The sequence below is a fragment of the Cervus canadensis genome, chromosome 29, assembly GCF_019320065.1.
Source record: "Cervus canadensis isolate Bull #8, Minnesota chromosome 29, ASM1932006v1, whole genome shotgun sequence".
NCBI classification, from domain to species: Eukaryota; Metazoa; Chordata; class Mammalia; order Artiodactyla; family Cervidae; genus Cervus; species Cervus canadensis.
In genome coordinates this window covers 10,928,756-10,954,058 of record NC_057414.1, presented here as the reverse complement: position 1 = coordinate 10,954,058, position 25,303 = coordinate 10,928,756, and the positions used below count along the sequence as shown (strand labels likewise).

Genomic DNA, 25,303 nt, shown 5'->3' with positions numbered 1-25,303 from the left:
GAGGCCTAAAAAGAAAGATCTCAAACTCTGCCTCTGCTTTATTAGGTACCAACATCTCTAGCTTCCTAGAGTGATAAACTTTTCTCTGTTTGATGAGAAAAGCAATTAACACCAGGCTTGTAAGCAGCTGGGCTCGATGGTGTGAGCTTATCCTTTCTGAAGGCAGGGATGATTACCCACAATGCACTGAGCGCCTCACCGCCCCCGCCCCCCGGCCCACCTCCCTTCCCCCCCACCCCCCGACCCCCCCACAATCTGGTTAATGTTAATTCAGTCAGTGGTTTCCTTCCGAGGCCCTTGGTCTAAATGTAATTACATGGCAAGCAAGTTAAACAGGTGAGGCTCAGGCAAAGACTCTCTGTCCTGTTCTGAAGGTCTCCCAATATATTTAGCTAAAATTATCTCTCCTCTAATGGGAAAGATTTATTCCTTCAATTGTATTCAGCCAGTACTGAGAGATGCTTTCTCTAATGGAGGAAAATTGGATTTCTTATTTGCTGGAACTCTGTCCTTCTAGAGAATTACTAACAGATCGCATCTCCTGGTGCTGGCTCCTCTCCAGCCTCCCCCTGACATATGTGCCTTCTGAGTCTGTCTGGACAATAACCAGCCCTCTGGGGATGGTTTCCTTTGGGGGGCTGCCCTGGCTGCTGCCCCTCATCCACAGGCAGGCTGGCCGCCTCTGATTTATCTCCCTTCAGGGATTTCCTGATAATTGGGCAACATTAAATCAGCACCATTTGGCCATCACGTCACCTCCACCTCGGCAAGCCCGAGCAGATGTAATTTCAGCCTGGGCTCCTGTGGATTGCCTTGGATTCTGGAGAAGATTAAGTTGACTCCCTGTACCCCAGTGGGCCACAGAGGCCTCCTGCCGAAACAGGCATTTGGCTCAGAAATTGAGTCCTGGAGAAAAACACTTCCATCCTCCTTCAATTTGACCATGACTTTCAGTTGTCAAGAAAAGCCCAGTTCAACATAAAGTCTTCCATGGAACAACGGAGGTTGGGGGAGTCTGCTCCATGGATGGTTCTTCGAAATGTATCTCCTGCCTCGTGTTTTTGTCTAGGGAGGTCTGAAGAGATGTGGGTGTTGGGTTCCCAAATGCTTTCTTTCTTCATCCAGGTATTTATCGGATACCACCATTGGGTCAGTGGCGAATGTTTAACAACTGGCTTTCCAAAGAAAAGTGACTTTAACTTGCGGCATTTGCCTATTTCTGTGGTGTAAAGACTTCCACCATAGCTGATTCCATACTACCGATGAGATGCCACCACATCCAGAGTTGGGAAGAGATGGCCAACAGGACACCATGAGATAGCAGTATTTCCATCACAGAGACACAAGAGACCTAAATAAACTCTAGAACAAAGATGATGATGAAACAGTGAAATAACCAGGAAGTGGTAAGTTTTGATTATTTATTACCTTGGCTTTTAATATAATTTGTGATGTTATGTAGTTTTTAAAATAATTATTGTGCTTAAGAACTAGCTTGCAGAATTCCTGAACACTTAATAAACAGTCCCCGTGAACTGGTATGAGCCAGCTTGGTCCACCGCTGGAAGACGGACCCTCATACTAAGGATCAGTGCATCTCAGAAATAGGTGCTGCTCTGACTGTGAAATTCTGTAATGGAAGATCGCCTTGGTGAGAAATCACCAATGCAGGGTGAAAATCACTGCCAACAACTTGGCTTCTTGGCTGGCTCATATGGCCCTCTTTCCATCAGTCCTACAGCTGACGTGTTTTGCTTTTCTGTGGTCACTGTCTTGGCATAACGGGGTTATTTCCCACTCATTCGTGGGGTCCCATCTAAGCTCTCATCACTTCGGAGAGGCTGTTGCCAACTCTTCCTGGCACAATTAATCACCCCTCTGCTAGGCTGCTCTAAACCTTCCAAGTATGTCTCCACGATGTGGCTGTCATCCAGTGATACTATTCACATTTGCACAGCTATCCCACGTGCTTCCATCCCCGAGGGCTGGGTAAGCATGCGATATTCTCCTTGAGTGCTTATTAGGTGAGAAATGATCAAGTAACTGAAGTTCAGAGAGAGCAGACTTGCTCAAGGTCATACAACAAAGAACTCAGCGGGCTCAAAGCTAGGTCTCCTAGTACTTCCAGGTCCTTCTTCTTACTACTGTTATTCACCTGCACTCACTGAAATTCACATAATTTAGAACACAAGGCATCTACTCAAAGCTAGGCACTGTGTTAGGTGCTGGGGTTATAGAAATACATGGATTATAGTCCCCAGTTGCTGGCTGGAGCTCACCAAGGCCAATTTGGAACGTCTGAGTATAGTTGTCTGACACCAGTGAGTCAACACATGGGTTTGGCATATGTCAGGCAGCTGGGATACAAAACAAGCAATTAGGCTGGGTGAACTCTGCCAGGAAGGAGCGCTCGTGCCAGGCCAAGGGTGTGGGGGGGTGTCAAACACTCTGGCATTGGCCCAACCATACACTCTGGGCCCAATTGAGGTGCCCTGGCTGATGCCAGTGATGGGGAAGATCTGCCTGACTGCTTCCTGGGGACAGTCGCCAGGTTTGGATCATGAGAGGGAAGTGTTGGAGAGACAACACCATTGTGAAATAGAACCAAGCAAATACAAAACTCAGCCGAGCTGCCCACTGGGGAGAAGTGGAGGGCTGTAGTGAAAGAGCCCTGGGCAGGGGGTCAGATCTCAGCTCTGACTTTAGCATGACCCCACAGTGCACCTGATCTCTCTGGACCTCCATTCTCCCATCTGTTCATGCGGCTGAAGTTTTTCCCAGCTGGATGTAAAGTGGCATGTATGATGGCTTTAATCTGGTGCTACTCAATCCAGCTCAAGCAGCCCTACTACACATGGCTTCAGAATCCTCATGGAGCTCATACAATGCTTACACTTATTTCTAAAATTTTCCCCCTACATGGAACCTTCCACCCATTCTCTTCACCTGAAAACCACCTGCTCATCCTCAGACCCCACCTGGAGTGGTACCCCAGCACTTGCACCCCCGGGCTGTCTCTGCAAAGACTCTGAGTGTTGTCAGGGTATCGGGCAATCTTGTGATCTCCCAGAAGATCATGAGCTACTTGAAGACAGGGACCACAGCCCCCTCACTCTTGGACTGCCAGCACCAAGCATGGGTGATGCTCATTTCTGAGTGGGCAAAAAAAAGCCTCTGCCAACACAGGGGTTTGCCCTGGAATTTGAATGCATGGAGCAGAGTAAGTTCTTGATAAATTATTTACTGAATGAATAAAGAACTGATGTGTTTCTGTAACTGAAGGTGAGGGAGATACCAAAGAACTCTGAGCTACGTGACCTTGACAGCGATATGGCTAGGGCACAGAGGGCTGCTGAAGCTGGGCTTCCAAGGTGGTCACAAGCTAGCTGCACCCCAAATCTCCCTGAGAGAATCTGCCCACTTCTGCCTGCAGCCCTACTACTCTTCTGTACACTTAAAATTTTGCAAAATTAAAAAAAAAAAGAATGCTGGAAATTCAGTTAGATTTCTTATTCAGTGTGTATTATACAAGAAGACAGACAAAAGCAAAGAAAAACTGCAGGCTTGAATGTTTTTTTGTTGTTGTTGCTGTTATTAAATGGAAACAGCTAATGAAGCTGGTATTCAGGAAAAGTGGAATCATCCTTTGGGATCTATCAAGGTGCAAAGACAACTCTGGCCTTTTCTCTGCTGTGGAGCATTTGCTACCGTCTGCCACTGTTGGTTATGCAAATCACTCCTCTGCATTACCTACTTTACACAGATTTATATGCTTGACTTGTATCAACCCTTTAAACTGTTTTCTCCTAACTCATGCTGACTGACGGGGGATCTCTCCAGCACCTACTACACTTCATCTACCCTCTTGTAAGAACCTTGAAAAAAAAAAGTGTGTTACATATATATGGAATCTAGAAAGATGGTAACGATAACCCTATATGCAAAACAGAAAAAGAGACACAGAAATACAGAACAGACTTTTGAACTCAGTGGGAGAAGGTGAGGGTGGGATGTTTCAAAAGAACAGCATGTATACTATCTATGGTGAAACAGATCACCAGCCCAGGTGGGATGCATGAGACAAGTGCTCGGGCCTGGTGCACTGGGAAAGACCCAGAGGGAATCGGGTGAGAGGGAGGTGGGAGGGGGGATCGGGGATGGGGAATACGTGTAATCTATGGCTGATTCTATCAATGTATAGGACAAAACCCACTGAAATGTTGTGAAGTAATTAGCCTCAAAAAAAAAAAAAAAAAGTGTGTTAGTTGCTCAGTCATGTCTGACTCTTTTGCGACCCAATGGACTGAAGGCTCCTCTGTCTGTGGGGATTCTCCAGGCAAGAATACTGGACCAGACTGCCATGCCTTCCCCTCCAGGAGATCTTCCCAACCCAAGAAGTGAATCTGAATCTCCTGCATTGCAGGTGGATTCTTTACTGTCTGGGCCACCAGGGAAGTCCTGTAAGAACCTTCTGTGGGCCCAAATGAGAAGCCCCACCTCATATATGGAGGGTCATATGACCTCCATCAAGGGGGTTCCCAGTCAAAGCCTGACCCTGTCCATCTGGCAGCCTCTGCGACTTCTTTCCAGCCTGGCCACGTGGGCTGCTCTGCAGTTTTCTCTTCTGACCTTTCCATCCTGGGGCTCTGCTTCCATTTCTTCAACCAGCTTTTCTGGCCTGATGTCTTCCACCTAGTCGTGACATGCGAGAAGACACCATCCTGATCATCTCCTTAGCACTTCTCATTGCAGAAGTGAGGAAATAAAGTCTAGGCAGGGGATGGACTGGCCCATTCTCACAAGAGTGGCTGAAGAGCCAGGATTCAAATTCAAGACTTCATTTATGGGATTTCTCTGGTGGTCCAGTAGTTAGGACTCTGTGCTTCCAATGCAGGGTGTGTGGGTTCAATCCCTGGTTGGGGAACTAAGATTCCACATATCATGTGGTACAGCCAAAAAATAAAAAGTACATTAAAGAAAATATTTCATTTACTATCCATGAGGACTCAGGAAAGTTACTTCACCTCTTAGGCTACTTACCACCTGACACAGATATGCAACTAAACAACTGAGGATCTCAATTTGTTTTAGCTGCCTAAAAAATCAGAGTTCACACCATCAGAGCAGGGCTCTGAAAGTCCTTTTTGATCACACACCTTTTCTGTAAACATTTTGTGCAGGCTCCATGGATATATCTATATTAATAAGTTGTACACACGTGCTACCATCATCAGCTAATACTGGAAAGCATAATATATGCTTGGTGCAAGGCTTAACGCACAAAAACGAATATTTCAACTAGTTTTGATAATTTTGAGTCTTCTGCTTCCCTTTTTGTTAGATCTAATGAGAATGATCATTCCTGTTTTTAATGATCCTTCGTAGTGGAGTTGAGGCAGACTTTGTACCAGGAATAGAAATATCAGCTCTGCCATTTGACTGTCAGCTGGTATTAGGTTGGTGCAAGAGTAATAGTGGTTTTGGATTGTGAATTTTCAACCATGATAACTAGGTTCAAAAGTGAAAGTGAAGTCACTCAGTTGTGTCTGACTCTTTGCAACCCCATGAACTGTATCCCACTAGGCTCCTCTGTCCACGGGGATTCTCCAGACAAGAATATGGGAGTGGGTTGCCATTTCCTTCTTTAGGGGATCTTCCTGACCCAGGGATTGAACCTGGGTCTCCCACATTGCAGGCAGACTCTTTACCTGGGAAGCCGAAGCACTAGGCTCAAACACATATTTATTCATCAAAATAGGAACCATTACAATCAATACATTTTTGCCAACGAGAAATAAGTTTACTTATTTTTGTAGCATAAAAATCTGTGCTTCGGGATTCGATGAACTCTTGGAAATGATTTTCTACATCCTGCTGGTTGTGGAAGCATTTTCTGTGCAAAAAGTTGTTGAGATGCTTGACTAAGTGGTAGTCAGTTGGTGAGAGGTCACCTGAATATGGGCTATGAGGCAAAACTTTGTAGCCCAATTCATTCACCATTTGAAGCATTGGTTGTATGACATGTAGCTGGGCATTGTTGTGGAGAAGAACTGGGCCCATTCTTTTGGCCAACGCTGGCTGTAGGAATTGCAGTTTTTGGTGTATCTCATCAATTTGCTGAGCATACTTCTCAGATGTAATGGTTTCACCAGGGTTCAGAAAGCTGTAGTGTATCAGACCAGCAGCAGGCCACCAAACAGTGACTATGACCCGTTTTCTGGTGCAACTTTGGCTTTGGCAAGTGCTTTGGAGCTTCTTCTTGGTCCAACCACTATGACGAACCGTTGATCATCACTGGTTATCATATAAAATCTACTTTTCATTGCATGTCACAATCTGATCAAGAAATGGTCTGCTGTCGAGTAGAATAAGAGGACACTTCAAGACAATTTTTCTGATTTGTGGTCAGCTTATGAGGCACTCACTCATTGAGCTTTTTCGCCTTTCTGGTTTGCTTCAGATGCTGCATGACTATAGAATGGTTGATGTTGAGATCCTGGACAACTTCTCACATATATGTAAGAGGATCAGCCTCGGTCATTGCTCTCAGTTGGTCACGGTCAGCTCCTGATGGCCGGCTACTATGCTCCTCATCTTCAAGGCTCTCGTCTCCTTTGTAAAACTTCTTGAACCACCACTGCACTGTAAGTTCATTAGCAGTTCCTGGGCCAAATGTGTTGCTGATGTTGGGGGTTGTCTCTGCTGCCTGATGACCCATTTTGAACTCAAATAAGAAAACTGCTTGAATTTGCCTTTTGTCTAACATCATTTCTATAGTCTAAAATACATATAAAATAAACAGTGAGTAATAATTCATTAGCAAAAAACATAAAGCTAAGAAATGTACATTAAAATGATGTATAACATAACCACATTTAAGAATGTATTCCAATATCAAATGGCAAAGTTCAACAATGCAAAACCAGCAATTACTCTGCACCAACTTAATATCTGCACTTAGCATCTTACTTTGCAAAATTCTTTTCTGTCACTGGACCCTATTTTTTATGTAAGTTTGGTTTTACACACACACCCCCCACATATATACAACACAATCATGGTATAATTTTGTTGTTGTTGTTTGGTTGCTCAATAGTGTCCAAATCTTTGTGACCCCATGGACTGCAGCACACCAGGCTTCCCTGTCCTTCACCATCCCTCAGAGCTTGCTCAAACTCATGTCCATTGAGTCAGTGATGCCATCCAACCATCTCATCCTCTGTTGTCCCCTTCTCCTCCTGCCCTCAATCTTTCCCAGCATCAGGGAATTTTCTGATGACTCAGCTCTTCGCATCAGGTGGCCAAAGTATTGGAGCTTTAGCATCAGTCCTTCCAATAAATACTTAGGGTTTATTTCCTTTAGAATTCATTGGTTTGATCTCTATACAGTCCAAGGGACTCTCAAGAGTCTTCTCCAACACCACAGTTCAAAAGCATCAATTCTTCGGCGGTCAACCTTCTTTATGGTACAACTCTCACATCCACACACGACAAGTGGAATAACCATAGCTTTGACTATACGGTAAAGCTCTATTATTTATAAGAATAAACCAGTAAAGCTCTGTGAAGAGTAGATCCTCACCTGCCTCAGAAAACCTTGTGTGCTGGTTCAGACATAACCAGCTAACACTGGGACCAAGCCAATCAGAGAAAACCGAGTGTTCCATCCAAGGAAACATTTATTCTTATTTTTAAAGATAAGTAAATGTGGACAGATGTTTTAATATTTTCTTCTGTACTTCGTGGACCACATTGGGTAGCCACCCTGGGACCATGGTGCAGCACTAGAGTTATAACGGTGTGTGTCTTTGCTTTCTTTGTATGAAATAAGCTCTACTATGCTGTATATTACTATATGCAATAACTGTGGGTCTTTCCTGGTGGTCCAGAAGTTAAGAACCCGCCTGCCAATGCAGTAGACATGGGTTCAATCCCTGGTCTGGCAAGATCCCACTTGCTGCCGGGCCACTAAGCCCATGCAGCACAACTACTGAAGCCCATGAGCCTAGATCCTGTGCTCCTCAACAAGAAGCCACTGCGATGAGAAGCCCTCACACGGCAACAAAGAGTAGCCTCCGCTCACTGCAGCCAGAGAAAGCCTGTGTGCAGCAATGAAGACTCAGTGCAGCTAAAAATAAATAGATTTTTTCAAACAGCTAACTTCTAGCTGTGTTTCATTCTTTATAACTTATTTCAATGCTCTTCCTAGGTTTACTATGTATGTCTTTCAATAAACTTAGGCCCAAACCAATAGAACTTGATTTGATAAAATCCACACTCTTTAGCACTGAGCGACTTCACTTTCACTTTTCACTTTCATGTATTGGGAGAAGGAAATGGCAACCCACTCCAGTGTTCTTGCCTGGAGGATCCCAGGGACGGGGGAGCCTGGTGGGCTGCCGTCTATGGGGTCACACAGGGTTGGACACGACTGAAGCGACTTAGCAGCAGCAGCAGCAGCACACTCTTTAGCACATCCAGTGCCGCTGCCATGTTAAATTACTTCTCATACCTTTGTCTTGGCAAGCACTTCCTTGCCTCCCTGACTTTGTCTACGTTGGTTCCCTTGCCTCAAATGACTCTTCTCCACTTTCCTGCTAATCTGTCCTTTAAGGCCTGCCTCTCAATAAAGCTCTTCTTGACTTTCCAGGACAAAGAAGCCACTCCCTCCTTTTGTGAAGAAAGCACAGTGTACCTCTCCCACTGAAGTGTACTCATCTGTTCAAACACCTTATCTTCTCCAGACTGTGAGTACTTTGTGGGGAAGAACCATGCCCTTTTCATCTCTATAACTCCGTGCTTAGTGCAGGAGTAGGTCTATTAGTATGCATTCATTAAAAGTTAGGTAAAAAGATAAATGGAGATCACATAAATGAATGAAAAAACTGAAATGAAATATGAATAATATAAAAATATGAGAAATACAAATCTATGAGAAATATGAATATAGCTATTTCACATATCCCAAATTGAAAACTATATATGTGGGTTGTTCTTCTTGTTGTTTAGTTGCCAAGTCATGTTTGACTCTTTTGCGACCCCATGGATTGGAGCTCTCCAGGCTCCTCTGTCCATGGGATTTCCCAGGCAAGAATACTGGAGTGGGCTGCCATTTCCTTCTCCAATGTTTGGGTTGGGGGAAGAGAAACGGACAAAGGCCAGGTAAATGAGAATAGGGTTCAGTTACCGGAAATTTAATTGAGCATCTACTTTGTGCTATACACGGTTCTGGGTGATGGGAAGATACTTATCCATTTCCTTACTTGCTTATGAAAACTATAGAGAGGCAGGGCCAGTAGTTTCTGTTTCACTTCCCACTGTATTCTAAACAGTTAAGTTACTAACAGCAAATGAGACAAAATCCCTATGCATGAGGAACTCACCTTCTGGAATGAATACAATTTGCCTTTATAAACAATCCTTGTATCTAGAAGTAAAGCTAGCATGGGGTAAAAAAAAAAAAAAAAAAAAGGAGCTGCCCACCAGGTCATTCTAGTATGACAGACAAACACACCATAGTTAGCATCAGCGCAGGCCCTGCCCAAGTACCCTGACTCTGTTCTTTCACTTGGACTTGGGCTCAGTTCAGACTCCACCAGAGGCTCCCAGATCACTTGCTGGGTATGTGGGTTGAATGTTATAGGGAAGTACTCCAGTTCATGACAGAATAAGCTTTCCCTCTTGGACTTTGAGTATGTCCGGGGAGAGGAAAGAGGAAACCCACAGACTTCTTCAGATGAGTAGGAATTTAACTCTGAATGAGAAGAGTCCTTTGGGTGAATGGGTCCAAGCCCCTCATTTACAGGTGAGGGACACGATCCCTAGAGATGGGCAAAGCTCCCCCTTCATCACGCACTGAGGCTGGGGCATGGACAGGTCTGCTGTGATGTTCTGAGCCCACCTAAGGGCATCCAACGACAAGATGGCCCTGCAACCATGCGTGTCTTCTGGGCCTTTAGACCTGCCTCCTGTAGCGCCCAGAAGACATGGTCCTGTGACCTGCTAACTTTCTGTGGCTGAAGAGCTACTTCAGACACTCAGGGAGCATGTGCTCCCAGGCCACAGATCTGATCATTCAAGCCTGGGGCAACCTGGCTGTTGAAAGCTGATACTTTGGGCTGAGTCGCCCTCCACAGGAGTCCTCTGGAACAGTTCCTGCTGGCCCACAAAGGTGCACGGAAGAACAGAGCCCTTGACTGTTTGTGACATTGTACTTCCAGAGAAGGGAGTCCTGGTTGTGGCAGAGGATGGGCGGGATGGAGAGACATGGGTCAGTGGAGGTCACTTTGGAGGAGCAAGGGTCCCGATGCTGGGTGACAGGGCTGGTCGGCCAAGGGGACACGACTCAGAGACACCGGCCACGCGCCCCTGGAGTCAGGGAAGGTGACAGCGTGCCCAGAGAGCCTGTTCCCTGGGCCATGCAGCTGGAAGCCTGCCTCTAAGAGGATTCCTCAGGAGATGGCTTGTGTTTCTGCAAAACCTGGAGGCAGCTCTGCCTTGAGTCTCAGTGGACAAGGCTGTTTCAGGACTGCGTGTCCTGTCTTCCTGTCTACCAGGACAGGCCTTGCTTCCCCCACAAAAGGGAGGCTTTGCTACTTTACCCCGAAAGGAGAGACTGCGACGGAGTGGACATTAGGCCCACTTCCTGGGGTAGGATGGGGGCTGGGCAGAGACACGGGAAGGGGCTGCGGAAATCAGCTCAGCCGGACCTGAGTTGCAGAACCACACACAGGTGGCATTCCAGGGAAACGGTCCTTCCAGGGGCGGGGCGGAAGACCAACAGGGCACAGGCCGTGGTGAGGGGCTCCCAGGGCCAGTTGGATGTGAGTGCCCCGTGCACCAGGGAACAAGGCCCAGGTTCTGACACAGAGCAAGGGAGGAGCTCCAGACCCAGACATGGCAGGGGTGGGAGCCAGCCCAGGGGAAGCAAGACTCGAGGCGTCAGGGGTGGGAGGATTGGGGGCTGAGCAGGGCTGCCAGGCTGCTTACGTCAGAAACTCAGGGGTAGGAAACGAGGTTGGGATTCCAGGACAAGACAGAAACCCCTTGGGCAGAGCTGGCACATAAAGGCAGAGGAACAGTAGGAGGACTTGGGGTTGGGCAGCTAGGCTTGCTCCAAGTCAGTCTCCTCAGCTTGGGGTTGGTTCTAGATGATGCAGGGTAGACCCGAAGAGGGGAAGTCACAGGACCCCGCAGGGGTGGGAGGAGGAGGAGGAGAAGGGGGAGGTGGGCAGGCAGAGCTCCCTCCTCTGCGAGAACACTGCCCACAGGTGTCGGGTTGGCCAGAAAGTTCATTCAGGCTTTTCCTAGAATCTCACAGAACCAACCCCGTAGCATCTCCTCATTGCAGCCCCACACTGTGGCGTTCACTGACAGTCAGCTCTCCACGCCTCCACGACTGCACTGGAGAGCTGACCAGATTCACTGCAGAGACATCTGTCAAGTCCTGATCCTGTATTCTCCAGGGAGGACAATATCAGTAAAGTGATACATGTCCCTCCAATATTTTAACTTCTCTGTGCTTGGAGCTTATAGTCCTGGATGGAAATGCAGACAGTTCCTGGTAAAGAACCTGCCTGTCAGTGTAGGAAATATTAAGAGATGTGGGTTCAGTCCCTGGGTTGGGAAGATCCCCTGGAGAAGGACATGGCAACCTACTCCAGTATTCTTGCCTGGAGAATCCCATGGACAGAGGAGCCTGGAGGACTACAGTCCATGGGGTCTCAAAGACTTGGACACAACTCAAGTGATTTAGCATGCACACAAGCCCTGACTCAACAGACACAGGGGTTACTGCCTGAGAGGCTCACTGAGGACTTCCGGTTCTCCAGGACTCAGCCTCTGCTACCACCTCGCTGAGGCAAGAGTCTCCTCCGGCCTCAGAGGTTCCTTTTCTACCACAAAGGCTGCTGATATCGAGGATCCCTTCACCTCCGCCTGCTACAATGCTCAGACTCATGCATCAGTTATATAACCACATCAGCGTTCCAGGCTAAGATTGTCATTTCCCTCCCAGTTCTCACAGTGACTCTGAAACCTATATGAATACAAAAGTCCTTGCCAATGCTCACATCGGCTGTATCTATGCTAACGCTTGCTGTCAGTGATAATGGCAATGAACACTCATCCGATGCTTACTTGCTCTGACACATAAGTTTTTTATGCCTCCTTTAATCCTCAGACATCCCCACGAGGTACCAATTATTGTCCTCATGTGACAGATGAGCAAAGTGAGGTCACGCAGCTGGCAAGGGGTGGGGCTCAAATTCAAGCCCCGCTCCCCGCCTCTGAGGCCCCACTCAGGAGCACGGAGAGCTGCCGCACGGTAGCCTTTGACCGTGCTGCGTGGGAGCAGAGAGGAAGGGCCGGCTGGGGCTGGAGAGCTGTAGCAGCCCCACCTTGTATTCATTTCCCGCCTGAAGATGTGGAGGTGGGGATATGCAAGACCTAGCAGAGGAGGACAAAGGCTCGGCATGTGGGCTCCAGAGCCACTTGCCTTGGCCTCATAGGCTGTCTGTCCTGAGCCTGGTTACTCACCTTCTCTGTGCCTCAGTTTCCTATCTGGAAAAGATCAATTCCCTCAGTCACATGATTTTGGGGGAGATGCAAAGCTGTTTCCACTCATGAACCTCACCAAGCATTTCAAACAACACCTGACACATAGAACATCCTTGGTAAATATTCGGTGCTATGACTGAACGTGTGCTATGCACTTCCTGGGAATTTTCTCTCATTTACTCTTCCGCACAACCTGCAGGGTGAGAATGAGTAACCCCGTGTTCCAGACGAGGATGCTGAGCCTCGCTCACCCGCGGTGGCTTGCTCTCACTTGCCCAAGGACTTGAACGTACAGCCTCTCCTTCTAAACCCCGCGTGGCTCCTGCTTTGGTGTAACTTCATCGGCTAATGCTTCCTGTGACGGACAGCTAGGAAAACGCTCAGGCTACAAAGCAAACAGATCGTAATTCGGTTTTGCAATCAATAAAGGGATGATCAAGTGGCAGAGGAAGAGTTGTTAGCTGCTTATCAGGATGATGTGAGAAGTTGCTGCCTGCATCCTGAATTAAATTCACCTAGTTGCTTTATCATCATAAACACTCGTTTCAATGTGGGGAGGGATTTTTTTTTTTTAAAACCCAACATGAATAATATATAATGGCTGACATTTTGGAGGAAGCAGGATCTTTACCTTCTTCCATCTGCCATCAGGGTAATTTATCATTGTCTTTCTCCCTGCCCCCCACCCCCCTCCCTTTTAAACTGATGGGGTAGCCTGTCAGCTCAGCTTGTTCTGAAAAGGCAGGAGTATAATTCAATAATAAATTCGCTCAGAGGCCAGCTGTCAGGAAGCTGGTGTTTATTTGAACTCCATTAGATGATCTCTACTGCTCAGACTCTCTGAGGGCTATCTGAGGGACGTCTGAGGCCTGGGGCGGGGGAGGGGGCAGGAGTGGCCTGCAAATGCATTTCTGGACTGGCTCTGTCACTGACACTTGCATATGGCTTCAGATCTGCAGAGGGCTGACAAAAAATTACATTGCATGCATGATCTTTCCTTCCTTCTTTCCATTATGTTTTCCTCTTCTAACCTCTTTAAACTTTGCGACAATTTTGTGCCTTTTTAAAGGGTCTGAGAGGAATTCTGAAGGTTTATGTGGTATCAAGGTTATTTTACTTCTGTTTGTAGCAGTTTTACCTGAGGTGAAATGCCCTGGTCTGGTTTGTGAACCGCCAAGGGGCGGATCTTTCTCAGTTCTTGCCCCAAAGGACTCTTCTTGCCTCAAAATCTTGTTATTCCTTTTCCTCCATGGCCTCTAGCACAGCAGGTCATTCACCCCGGATTTCTTAACACTGTCTTGATTTCAAACACTGAAGCATGTCTCTTGACTTTTGACTTGGAAAATACTATCACTTTACAATTATGCTCCAGCCATATTAAAATTCTCTCCGTTCCCTGATTATCACGCAAAGTCATACTGGTTCCTCAGTCTAGAATGCATTTCAAAATTCTGTTCAACAGAGACCCATAGTAAGCAATATAGCTTATTCAAGAGTACACACATGCACGCGTGCACGCACACACGCACACACATACACACACACACAGAGCAAAGTGTCACGAAATACATATCCTTTCAGAGTGCTCCACTGATACTTGCTACACCATTGTTCCCCATTCTATTTAAATTTACTTCTTTATTCTTTAAAAAATTGTTTTGACTGACTACATTGATTTCATGATGTGCTAATGGGCTGTTGTGACCTGAAGTGGGATAAATAACGTTTCAATGGTCAACCCTCTTCACTGAAATCTTTGTCTCAGGCCACAGGCCATATCCTGCCAGAAGTCTTCACTCTTTAGTTCATTTGTTTGTTTGCTCATTCACTTGCAAAACCAGTCACTGCTGCCTGCTCTGAGCTAGGCCCTCTGCTCCTGCTAGAGACACAAATGTGGGCCAGATACAGACGCTGTGCTGTGGAGTTCAGGGACCTGGATTTGCACTGGGAGGGATGCCCCTGCCTTTGAACTTTCAAAACACTTTCTGCTCTGCTCAGGCATTCAGCAGTAGCTGGTTGGCTGACTCCCTGACTCATCTACCATTCAACGTGGTTTAGTCTATACCAACCCCTGCTGAAGCTCAAATACTCTGGCTACCTGATATGAACAGCCAACTCATTAGAAAAGATCTGATGCTGCGGAAGACTGATGGCAGGAGGAGAAGGGGATGACAGAGGATGAGATGGTTGGATGGCATCACTGATTCAATGGACATGATTAGAGCAAACTCCAGGAGACAGTGAAGGACAGGGAAGCCTGGCGTGCTGCAGTCCACGGGGTCACCGAGTTGGACACAACTGAGCAACTCAACAACAACAACCCCTCTGCTCGGCACTAGAGGTTCAATGACCAACAGAGCATGGGACACTCTGGAAGTCCCAGTGTAACGGGGTCAGAGGCATATCTTCTCACAGGCCTAATGCAGAATAGGTGTTGATTAACAGTCACCAAACAGAGCTTGGCAGTTCTGTCCCTCTCTCCTGTTCTGTCCTGTTCTCTCCTCTCCATGGGATCTGACCCTCTTTATACAATATGATCCTCTGTCTCCTTTGGGATGAATGCTCTCATCCATCCCTACTTTCATAAAGCTCCCCTGACTCCTGAAGTCTTTTCTCTTTGGGTTCAGTGTGTTCCGTCGGCTGACTTCCATAGAACCCAACCGCTTGCCTGAGTGAGCTGATAACCTATCGGGTTTTGAGGAGCCCAAGGAGACTTAACAGCATCACACTCTTCCTCTCACAAGTCCAGGGTCCTTGAACATATTCTAAACTGCTAGTCAAGAGACTTGGCGGTGGATCTTCCTCTTCCCATAATCAGCTAACCTGTTCAGCAGTGGCAATCCACAGGTATTTATAGAATTGCATTGTCTGCCCTGTGTTCAGCCCTTTTGACCTAGCCAGTCTTTCCCAAGCTAAGGGATACAGTCAAAGTTGTGTCGCAGGGAAAGAGCTGCCTCAAGTGCTCTTAGAGGAGGAATTATCTCATGCTGTCCTGCCCTTCCCAGCTGTCTGATCCCCAGGTACTGCTGTCCACCCTTCTTGTATTGATAATCCAGCTGGGGATCCTTCTTCTGCCTGTAGACCTGAGTGACTCCTTCCTTCCCACTCAAGTCTCCATAGAGGGCGCCCTGCACTTTATTCTCCCCATGAGTCCAGGGAAGGGATAGGAGATCCACTAGGCTGAAGGGCTCCAGGCATCCAGGCCCGGATGGAAAGATGGTATAAGCCACCTAATCTGCTGAAGGGGGTTCCTCAGCCTGATCTGGGCCCTCCTACTGTAGACCTACTTGAGGTCAGCTGAAGTCATTGATACCTCGCTCACTATGCGGCGCTGAGCAGAGTTGGGGCAGAGTGTCAGTCTGAGCCACGGTACTCATAAAACCTGTAAGAAACACCTGCTCTGTGCCCGGCGTTGTGCTGGGCTCTGGGGACACAGATGAACGAGACGGGGGCCCCGGGGGAGGCCTTCCTCACTCCCAGTCCATCTGGCAGCGCTTCTGCTTCAGTACTGAGTTGGGCTCTGCGCTTCCCTCCAAGGAGACCGGCCCAGCCCAGCTCAGCGTCTGCTCTGCTTGGCCGGGGCCGTCCCGCCAGTCCCCGCGGGCTGCCCTGCTCCTGTGGACCAGCTGGGGCACTGCACAGAGGCATGAGGAAGCCCCCGGTAACTCCTGGTGTCATCCGTGCGCCTGCAGCCCCTCTGGTTCCTCATCCCTGCCTGGGCAGGCCTTGAGGAAAGGCGTTCGGGGGAGAGCCCTGTGTGCTGAGGACTGGCTGGCTGGCTTCTCCCACAGGATGGTGTTCCTGTCAGTTCCAACCTGGCCCTGAATCCCTCTCCCTCCCATAGTCCCCGCAGGCCTCATACCCGGATCTCCCGGAGTCAGTTACACAGCAGTGAGTCTGCAGAGGAAACAACTGGGGCTCCCTGCTAGGCTCAGAAATGCCGTTAGGTCACTGGGTGACAGCCTGCTTCTTGGAACCTGTTAAACAGGCTCCTGTTCAGACTGTACAAGTTGTGGTGTAGCACATGGCCTCCCTGGGAGCTCAGCCGGTAAAGAAATCTGCAGTGCACGAGACCTGGGTTCGATCCCCGGGTTGGGAAGATCCTCTGGAGGAGGGCATGGCAGCCCACTCCAGTCTTCTTGCCTGGAGAGTCCCATGGACAGAGCAGCCTGGCGGGCTACAGTCCAAGGGGTCGCAAGAGTTGGACATGACTGAAGCGACTTAGCACACACGCATGCCTTGTGTTTGTAGGTTTCCAGTCACTTAGATTTGTTTCACATAAAAATCTGTTTGGGGATACTTAGTAGTGAAAGTAGTGAAACACAGGAGCTGTTTCCTGAGAATCTAGACGAGTGAGGAGCTGGGCATGATGATTCAGGCAAACGTTAGGTAAAAGGAATGTTTACAGTACCATTTGTAGGCTTCCCTGATCCATTCGTTTTAGAGCAAATACTCTTCCAGGCCCTGCCCTAAGTCATACAGGTTTGGAGAGATGAATGGTCTCTGCTTTCAAAGCCTCTGCTATTTAACTGAAGGTGATAGATACACAAACAATGATTTGGGAGCTGACTTCTACTCCTGCTTCTGCTACTAATTGGTAATGTGATTTCAGCAGATAATTGAACCTCTCTGGACTCTTGAATCCTCAGTAGAAAATTAAATAAAACAGATAATACGTCCAACTATCCTCCGTCCCACCATCCCTCCCCACTCCTTTTACCCTTATTTCCTTCCATCTTTTTCCTTGTTTGAGGTAATATATATGCATATTTATCTTGAGCAACTACTAAGTGTGAAAGTGAGTAAGATGTGGTCCTGTCGTGGCAGACTCAGTGTAGAGGGTTGGCAGACATTTACATATTCACTATATTAAGCCCTTGCCCAAAGCCAAGTTCATTCAGCAGGGCAGAGCCCGAATCTAAGACACAAGCTGGCCTTGCTCCAAAGCCCATGTTCTCTCCTCTCTGCTGAGTGGCCCATTTCTTCCAGTATAGGTTTCTCAAGTTCCCCACTGGACAGGCTCCTTAAGGGCATGTCAGACTGTTAGAAATGATCCCCCAAATTCCTGAGTAGGTGCCACGTAATCTGTGACAATGTAAGCATCAAGCTTGGTGAAGGACCAGAGCACGTGGTCCCCACTGGCACTGATCAGGATGGCATGGTGAGGACACCCCTTAATCAAAAGAGCCATTGGCAGCCAACCAGTCAGAGCCCTAATCAGATCCCATGACAGTCCAGTAAAGAAAGGCTGGGCAAGCATTAAATAATATCCCCCTTGGTAGGAGTAATATTCCTACATCCACTTGATTAAAAGAATTCACGCCATGGGAAGGCCCACAAGCATACATACAAAATCACACAATTGAATAAAAAGAGCAGAAAGCTTTCTACCTGGAGACAAAAGCAGAATTTCTGGCCAAGATAAATTAATAGGTTTTTCCTCACTCTGTTTCTGCTCCTGGCTCTGCCACTTCACTAGCCTATGAACTGGGGAAGATCACTTAACCTCTGAGATTCTCAATATTCTCAGGGTGAGCTGAAGGGGATGCTCACATACTTTCATCTCTAAGAAAGTTAAAGTTCAAATGCTCTGACATATTTGTATTATGCCAAGATTATTGGGCTCAGAGCACTCCCCTGACTTCTCTCTTCCCATCTTGTAATTGCTTCTTGTGTGGAAGGGCTGGGGCAGTGAAAACTCTAGGCCTTGGAGTTCCAGGTCCATCACGTCCCAGGCATGGGCCTCCTCCACGGATTCCCAGCTCCTCTCTGAGGATGGTAATACCACTTCCCAAGGTGACTCCCCAGGAGTCCTTCTTAGGTCCCCGCTCCTCCTTGCTTCCACACTTTCCTGGATCACACACCTTTGGGTTCACGGTTTCATCTACCACTTGCTTGTTGACGGCACCTAAATCGAGATCCTCAGCCCTAACCTCTGTGTGAGCTTCAGGTTTGCTTCTGAACTACAAACAGACATTCTGGGTGATCTACTGAGCTGAGACTCCTCCTTGCCCTTGCCAGCCATCTCAGTGAGAGAGTCCTCTCTCCGGCATTCCTCAGACCCAACTGATGATGAAGCTGATGATTGGCTGTGCTGATTTCCCTCTTTAAATAGAACTGGGGGAATGTCATTCATTCTTCCTGTCCCTCATCCCCAGCCCTACCCTATTCCCTTAGGGCAGGAACTCTCTGGCACAGAAGGCGTGAACACAGAAGGCACAGCTGTGACTGCTGAGCTGAACTGGGCTGACGTTTTGAGAAAGTTCTGTGTGTATCCAGCATCACTATCTTGGAAGACATTAAAAAAAAATGATCACAATTTCCTCCTCCTTAGATACCTCTCCCGAGGTCAGAGGCCCTGATCTGGGGAGCAGAGAACAGAGAGCTGCCTTTTGCTGGCTCCTATATCCTTTCCTGGTGAGTCAGTGGTAAAGAATCCGCCTGCTAATGCAGGAGACCTAGGTTTGATTCCTGGGTTGGGAAGATCCCCTGGAGGAGGGCATGGCAACCCACTCGAGTATTCTTGCCTCGAGAATCCCAGGGACAGAGGAGCCTGGCGGGCTGTAGTCCATAGGGTCGCAAAGAGTTGGGCATGACTGAGCATGCATGCATGTACTCTTTCCTGCTCCTGGGTCTTTGCAGAAGCTGTTTTCTTTCCATGAAAAAACTCTCCTTGGCTGAGCTATTTGTCTTCTTTAAGACTCAGTTCTTAAGTCTCAGCCTTCCCCCATCTAGAAGAACCTTCTCTATGCTTCCAGAGTATCCTGTGGGCACATTTCTGGCCTATCACGCTGGAACAACTTTTCGTCTCCCTGGTGGACTGTGAGTGACCAGTAGGCAGGGACTGTGCTCCACTCAAGTCCGCAATTCCAGCATGCAGACCTCGGTACCAAACTGTCCAGTAGACGAGACTGCTGAACACTAGTGAAAGAGTGCCTGGGCATGTGGCTTGGGTGCCCGCAGGTGCAGCCCCACCCCCCAGCCTACTAAAGTCTCCTGGCATCAGCTCTGAGGGAGAAGAGTGTCAGAGCTTTCAGCTCATCTGGAGACCGTGGCATCAGTGAGAGCGGACTGCAAAGTGGGTATTGATCCAAGATTCCCCTTGGACCTTTGATTTCTTACTCTCTCCATCCATCACCCAGCGAGGACAACACAACTCTGCTCGTAAAAATTCCAGATGCCTTGGAGAGCAGTTTTCTAAACGTGGGTACCTGAGGCCGCTTCCCTGCCTCCCCTGATGGGCCACCCAGAGCCTTCAGTGTAGCGTGAAGGCTAGTGTGAATCCCCCAGCCTCCTCCCACTCCCAGCCACATAGACAGAGCCCTGGAGGTGGCTCATTCCCCCTTCTGAGAGCCACGGCCAGAGCTGGACTCACCCTCCGTCAAAGGGGTTCTCCCCGGGGATGACGTGCGTGCTGTCCCTGCCCACGAGGAACTTGATTCGGTCATAGAAGGAATGCAAGTTCTGCTGGGACACAGGGGCCTGTGTCTCCTGGATGATGTCCAGAGGGTCAGGGGAGCCCAGGCACAGCGGGTTGACGTGACAGAGGGGCTGGAGGCAGCAGTCGGGGTCCATGCAGTCCACCAAGCCATCTGCAGGGGTGACAGAGCAGGATGTTCGTATTGCTGTGTGCAATCCGCATCGTTTAATCCACAGTACCTTCATTCACTTATCTACTTCCCACTCACTGAATGACGGTATAAAAGTGCCTGATACAAGCTGAGGCCTCTGCTGGGCACCAAGGAGATTCAGGGGCTCCAGGTCCCACCCCACTAGTCTAGCAGGAGAGACGGACAAGCCAGTGTGCAGTGTGACATGTGTTATTTATTTTCTTTTCAGAGAGATAGAAGGAATTCTATGTATGGGGGCCCTGAGGTGAGAGAACACACTGGAGGATTTGGATTGCTAATTTCAAACGCTGGGCTCAGAAAGTAAGGAGAACAGCACAAGATCAGGCTGTGAGTTCCACAGGAGCAGACAGCTGGGCCTCCCGGGCCAGGTTAGGGAGTCTGTATTTCACCCTCTGGACAATGGGAGTTACTGAAAGGCGTTAAGCAGGGGGTGACTTCACTTGAAAGTCACCATATTGCTGCTGAAAGCACATCTCCTGTATCAAGGACGAAGGAGCTGCAGGAGCCGGGGGCTCCATGCAGCGGGAGTGATAACTCCCTGAGACTACAGGAGGAATGGTGGAGATGAGGGAAGACGGTGGTTTGGAGAGACAATGAAGAGGTAAAAATGGTAAGATCTGGTGACTGATGGGATTTGGGGGTGAGGAAGAGGAGGCCAAGTTCTAGCCTCTCTCCTAGCTGCGAGGCAAATGTGTGGGGAGCCGCCTCTGCCTTCTGTGAGAGGGGCTTTGTGAGTTTGCTGAATAGTTTCAGGTCACTGACCAAGTTGTCATTAGCAGAGAATTCTCTTTACCACATGGGTAGATTTCTTTAGGAATGAAAATTATACTGTAGCTTCCAGCTTCTCAAAGTGCAAAGAAAGAAATTCTACTAGACCACAGATTTTTGGTCTCATTATCCCAAAGTGCTTCTACGGGCACCCAATAGAATAGCTTAAAATAGATGAGAAGCCAATACTGCCCAGAGCAGTATTGTAGGCAGCCTGTGCGCTTTGTAGGCAGAGAACAGTCTGAGCACATGTGTTCTTTTATAGGTTGGAATTCTGTGTCTCCTGCTTATCGGCGATTTTGGGCAAACTTCCCCACCACCTTGAGGGCATGGGTCCTGCTCTGGTTGTCTCTGATGTAGCCCCAGCACTTAGCACAGGTGTTTAAGACCTGACTGTTAAATAAATGAGTGACAATGGAATGAGTTAAATGACATATGACTCAAGTCCATAAAAGGCAGAAAACCATTCTCTTCATTCAGTTCTGTTAAACAGTGTGGCATGGTGGGAGGATCCTGAGGCTCAGAAACTGAAATGCAAGCCCTAGAACTGCCTGGAAGAATGGCTTTGAATGAGCTCCCATACTTATACTCTCTGAGCTCACACTCTCTGAACTTCTGTCTCTTCAACACTGATATACTCCCTCACTTGTCTCTGTGGGTCTACAATATAGAGGCTGGTCATAGGGTTACTGCACACATAATATGCACCCTTAAGCCTCTTTACTAGTCTCGGGGTGTTGTGGCCTCAGGCAAGCTCCATGACTTCCCTGAAACCCAGTTTTGTTCCTTAATAAGTTGGGACAAAAAAATCCCTTGTTCTTCTCTCCCAACTTCTGCATGGTACCTAAGGTCTGTCTGCTATGCCCTCCTTGAGGGCAGCACAGTGGTACAGAGTATGGGCTCCAGAGGTCAAATCCTGGCTCTGAAACTTACTACTGTGTGACCTTGGTCAGGTTACTCAAACTCTCTGGCCTCAGTTTCTCACATCTCTTACTGTGACTTATAAGAGAGTTACCTAGGTATTTTTTACTTAAGTGAAAAACACAGTATATGTCCTCAAATCTGGCAGAGTACCTGATACATCATAAGTGCTTAATAAGAGCTGGGCTTCCCTGGTGGCTCAGACGGTAAAGAATCCGCCTGCCATGCGGGAGACCTGGGTTCAATCCCTGGGTTGGGAAGATCCCTTGGAGGAGGGAACGGCCCACTCCAGTATTCTTGCCTGGAGAGTCCCATGGACAGAGGAGCCCGGTGAGCTACAGCCCACGGGGTCGCAAAGAGTTGGACTCAACTGAGTGAATATGCACAGCACAAGAGGTAGTTTCTCTTCCTGACCCTAGAACATGGCTCCCCAAAGTGGGGGGCCAACTGTCCTGGGTGTGCTCACCAGCCAGATCCACCCAGAGATGTGGTGGAAAGGCCTCCCCTCACTCCAGCTGGGTCCTGGGTCCCACCCTGTGCCTCAGCCCAGCTCCCAGGTCCACCAGCTCACTGCTGAGCCAAGCACCTGTCTTCTCCCGCAGTCGGCTGGCCCCATCACACATCCTCGGGCTGCCCCTGTCAGACATTGCTTAAACACATAATTACAGCCCGCGCTGAGGGTTATTTGCATTCTGCTATTGATGTTCGCATGACAGATTCAGCTGCCGCATCCATAACTCTGCAGAAATGCTCCATTATTCAATCCCGGCGAGCAGGGACGCTGACCATTAAATCAGCCAGCACAATTGAAGGGCCGTGAAAAGTCATGGCTAATTTGAAATTTTATTAGCTCCTGCCTGCTCTTGTTTACCATCAGAGCAGTCCCTGGGAACCAGTCTTTCACCTCTTTATAAACACTCTGCTTCATGGCACCTTGGAAGAACGGTTTCCTGTTCTCTGGTCCTGGCTGGAAGGTTAGCCAGGAATGACTATTATTAATTTTTGTATTACATGACGATGATGATAATCACAGCTGCCCCCTCCTGAGGGCCAGGCACTGTGCTAGATGCTTTACAAGGAATGTTTTCAAGAAAAATGTCAGTGAATCTCCCCAGGTCTGTGAAGAAGCCACTGTCACCACCGTTACCCCCATTTTCGACGAGAAGGAACCAGAGGTTCTAAGAGGTAAGGTAACTTGGTCAAGATCACACAGTCGGTCAGTAAAGAAGCTGACTCGGAATCTAAACTCAGTTCTTTGTGAAACAGCAAAGGTTCTCTGTTCCTGAAGGGATGTAGGAACTATTTAAGTGGAAAGCCCGACTTTGTGAGTCTTGCTGAGCTCTTCCAGGGCCCTGGTGACCTCCAGAACTGCACTCATCTCTCTGTATTGTAATTCCCGTGTTCTCTGTCTCCCTCCCCACACAGTGACCTCTTAGAGACCAGGGCGGACTCATTTCAGGGTCGCCACCCACTGCCTTAGCTTCCAGCTTCATCCATGCCTCTGGAATCTGGGGTTCTCCATACCCCTTACTTCTTTCCTTTAAAAAAACAAATTTAGCAATGAATCTTAAACAAAATTGCTGCTTCTTGTGGTGAGAGGGCCCTGGTGATGATCTAGTTGACTATTCGGCTAGAAATTTTAAAGTCTCTGTAAGGGCTCTGAGCTTCAGTTCACCTGTCTGTAACGTGAACAGTCAGACCTAGCTCAGAGAGACGCTGGGAGGATTAGGTGAGATCACAGATGTAGCACGCTGAGCATGATGACCAGCTCCTGAGTAAGTGCTTGATGGACATGAGCTACTACTAGCCCCCGGCTGGGTGCTCCCCTTGAACAGGGATCCCAGTAACAGAGCGGCCCTCCCTGTACCCGTGTTCCAGGACAACTCTTTCTGCAGACAGTCTGCCTGGCCTTGGAGAACTGAATCAGAGAAACACAGCCACAGCAACACACCTACGAGTCAGGGAAGCAGAGACCCCAGGGGACCTGAAGATTGGGGTTCTCCGAAATGGGGACATACCACACACCGTGCTCTTATGAGAGACCCTGGGACTGTGGAGTTGTTTATTGTAGGCTTCACAGCACAGAGTGATTAATGTCCGGCCAAGAATGCTGCCCGCCTACACCTCCCTATGTGGAAGCTCCCTCATCATTCAATCGGCAAATATTTGCTGAGTTGTAAATGTGGGCTAAACCCCATTAATAGAGACCATCACAGTTAAATGAGATACATAACAACAGTTTTTAAATGAGTTGGGCCCATGAGATTCTCATCAGAGCCTCAGTTTATGAGACCAGCTTCCATGCAAAGCTTTTCCTGTATTTTCAAATGCAGCACACGGCAGCCTGCAGCAGGGCGAATAGCTGCTCACAGTAACCGAGACTCTTGCACGGTTTCAGATTCTTCGGCATGGGTGACAAATTTTAGAAGAGGCGTAGTAAGAGGAAAAAGTATATTGTGGGGACAGAAAAGTAAATTTGGGGGTAGATTAGAAACACAGCAATATATGGTTTTCAAGATTGTCTGGTTTTGGCTGAAGACATTTAGATTTCCCATGTACTTCTTATCTCACTTAATTGCATGTTATACACACATTGGTTGACTTCTGTCCATGTTTCCTGCATTGACTGTTCTCCTTGAGAGACCCTTGTGGTCACAGCAGCAGAAACAAAACTCCCAAACCCATCAGGAAGATAGAGAAGATTTTCCTCTACTTCTTTCAAATTTTCAATACAGCCCTCCTAAACCCTAAAACTCCAGCTTGGGGGCAATTACACGTTTCCTCCAGAAATTCCCTTTTCCCAGAGAGTTCTAAAGCCTCCTCTCTCTCTCCTTATATGGTGGAAATGACGAAGGGCAGATGAAGGGTCAGAGGCTGTCCAGGATCCGGCCATTCCGGCCTCTGGGGGGAGTGAGGGGTGCAGGGAAGGAAGAAGGAAACAGCTAGAAAAAAGGCAGAATAGAGATTAAAAAGAAAGACAAGAAAAAAAAATGGAAGGAAGGGTAGGCTGCGAAAAAAGAAAAAGGCAGCCAGGTCTCTGGGGCACTAAATGAACATTCCACAGGAGTTCTTGCTCTCCTGACCCTTGAACGCGAAGCCCCATTGTGATGAGACGCCACGTGGTGTGTGCAGCGAGGCTCTGCTAACACTTGCATGTACGTCCTGCGCTAGCCCCCGGAGGATGAGGGCCGTGCCAGCTCCTCTTGCATTCCTCCTCAGTGCCCAGCCTGCCCATGGGTGTCCTTGACCTTGGAGAGCGGCAAGTGGAGAGAAAGAATCCAGGCTAAGAAGCCCAAAGACAGGGTTCCTCCCCTGAGCCTGTCACTCTCCAGCTGTGAGAACTTCAATGGAAAAAGCCTTGGTGTCCATCACCCTCTGCAGAGAGGGGTGCCGCCCACAGGAACGGGTGAAGAGTTCTGTCATCG

At 48.2% G+C, this 25,303-nt stretch overlaps 1 protein-coding gene across 10 annotated transcripts in view; it reads right to left on the bottom strand.

The window, feature by feature from the left end:
* The window catches only part of TENM4 (teneurin transmembrane protein 4), an 816,614-nt gene that overhangs the window by 80,836 nt on the left and 710,475 nt on the right, over nt 1-25,303 (bottom strand). For all 10 annotated transcript variants that reach the window (XM_043452828.1, XM_043452823.1, XM_043452819.1 and 7 more), the window contains one exon: nt 19,934-20,150. In XM_043452828.1, the coding sequence (XP_043308763.1) occupies nt 19,934-20,150 (217 nt within the window). The remainder of the gene's footprint in view (nt 1-19,933; nt 20,151-25,303) is intronic.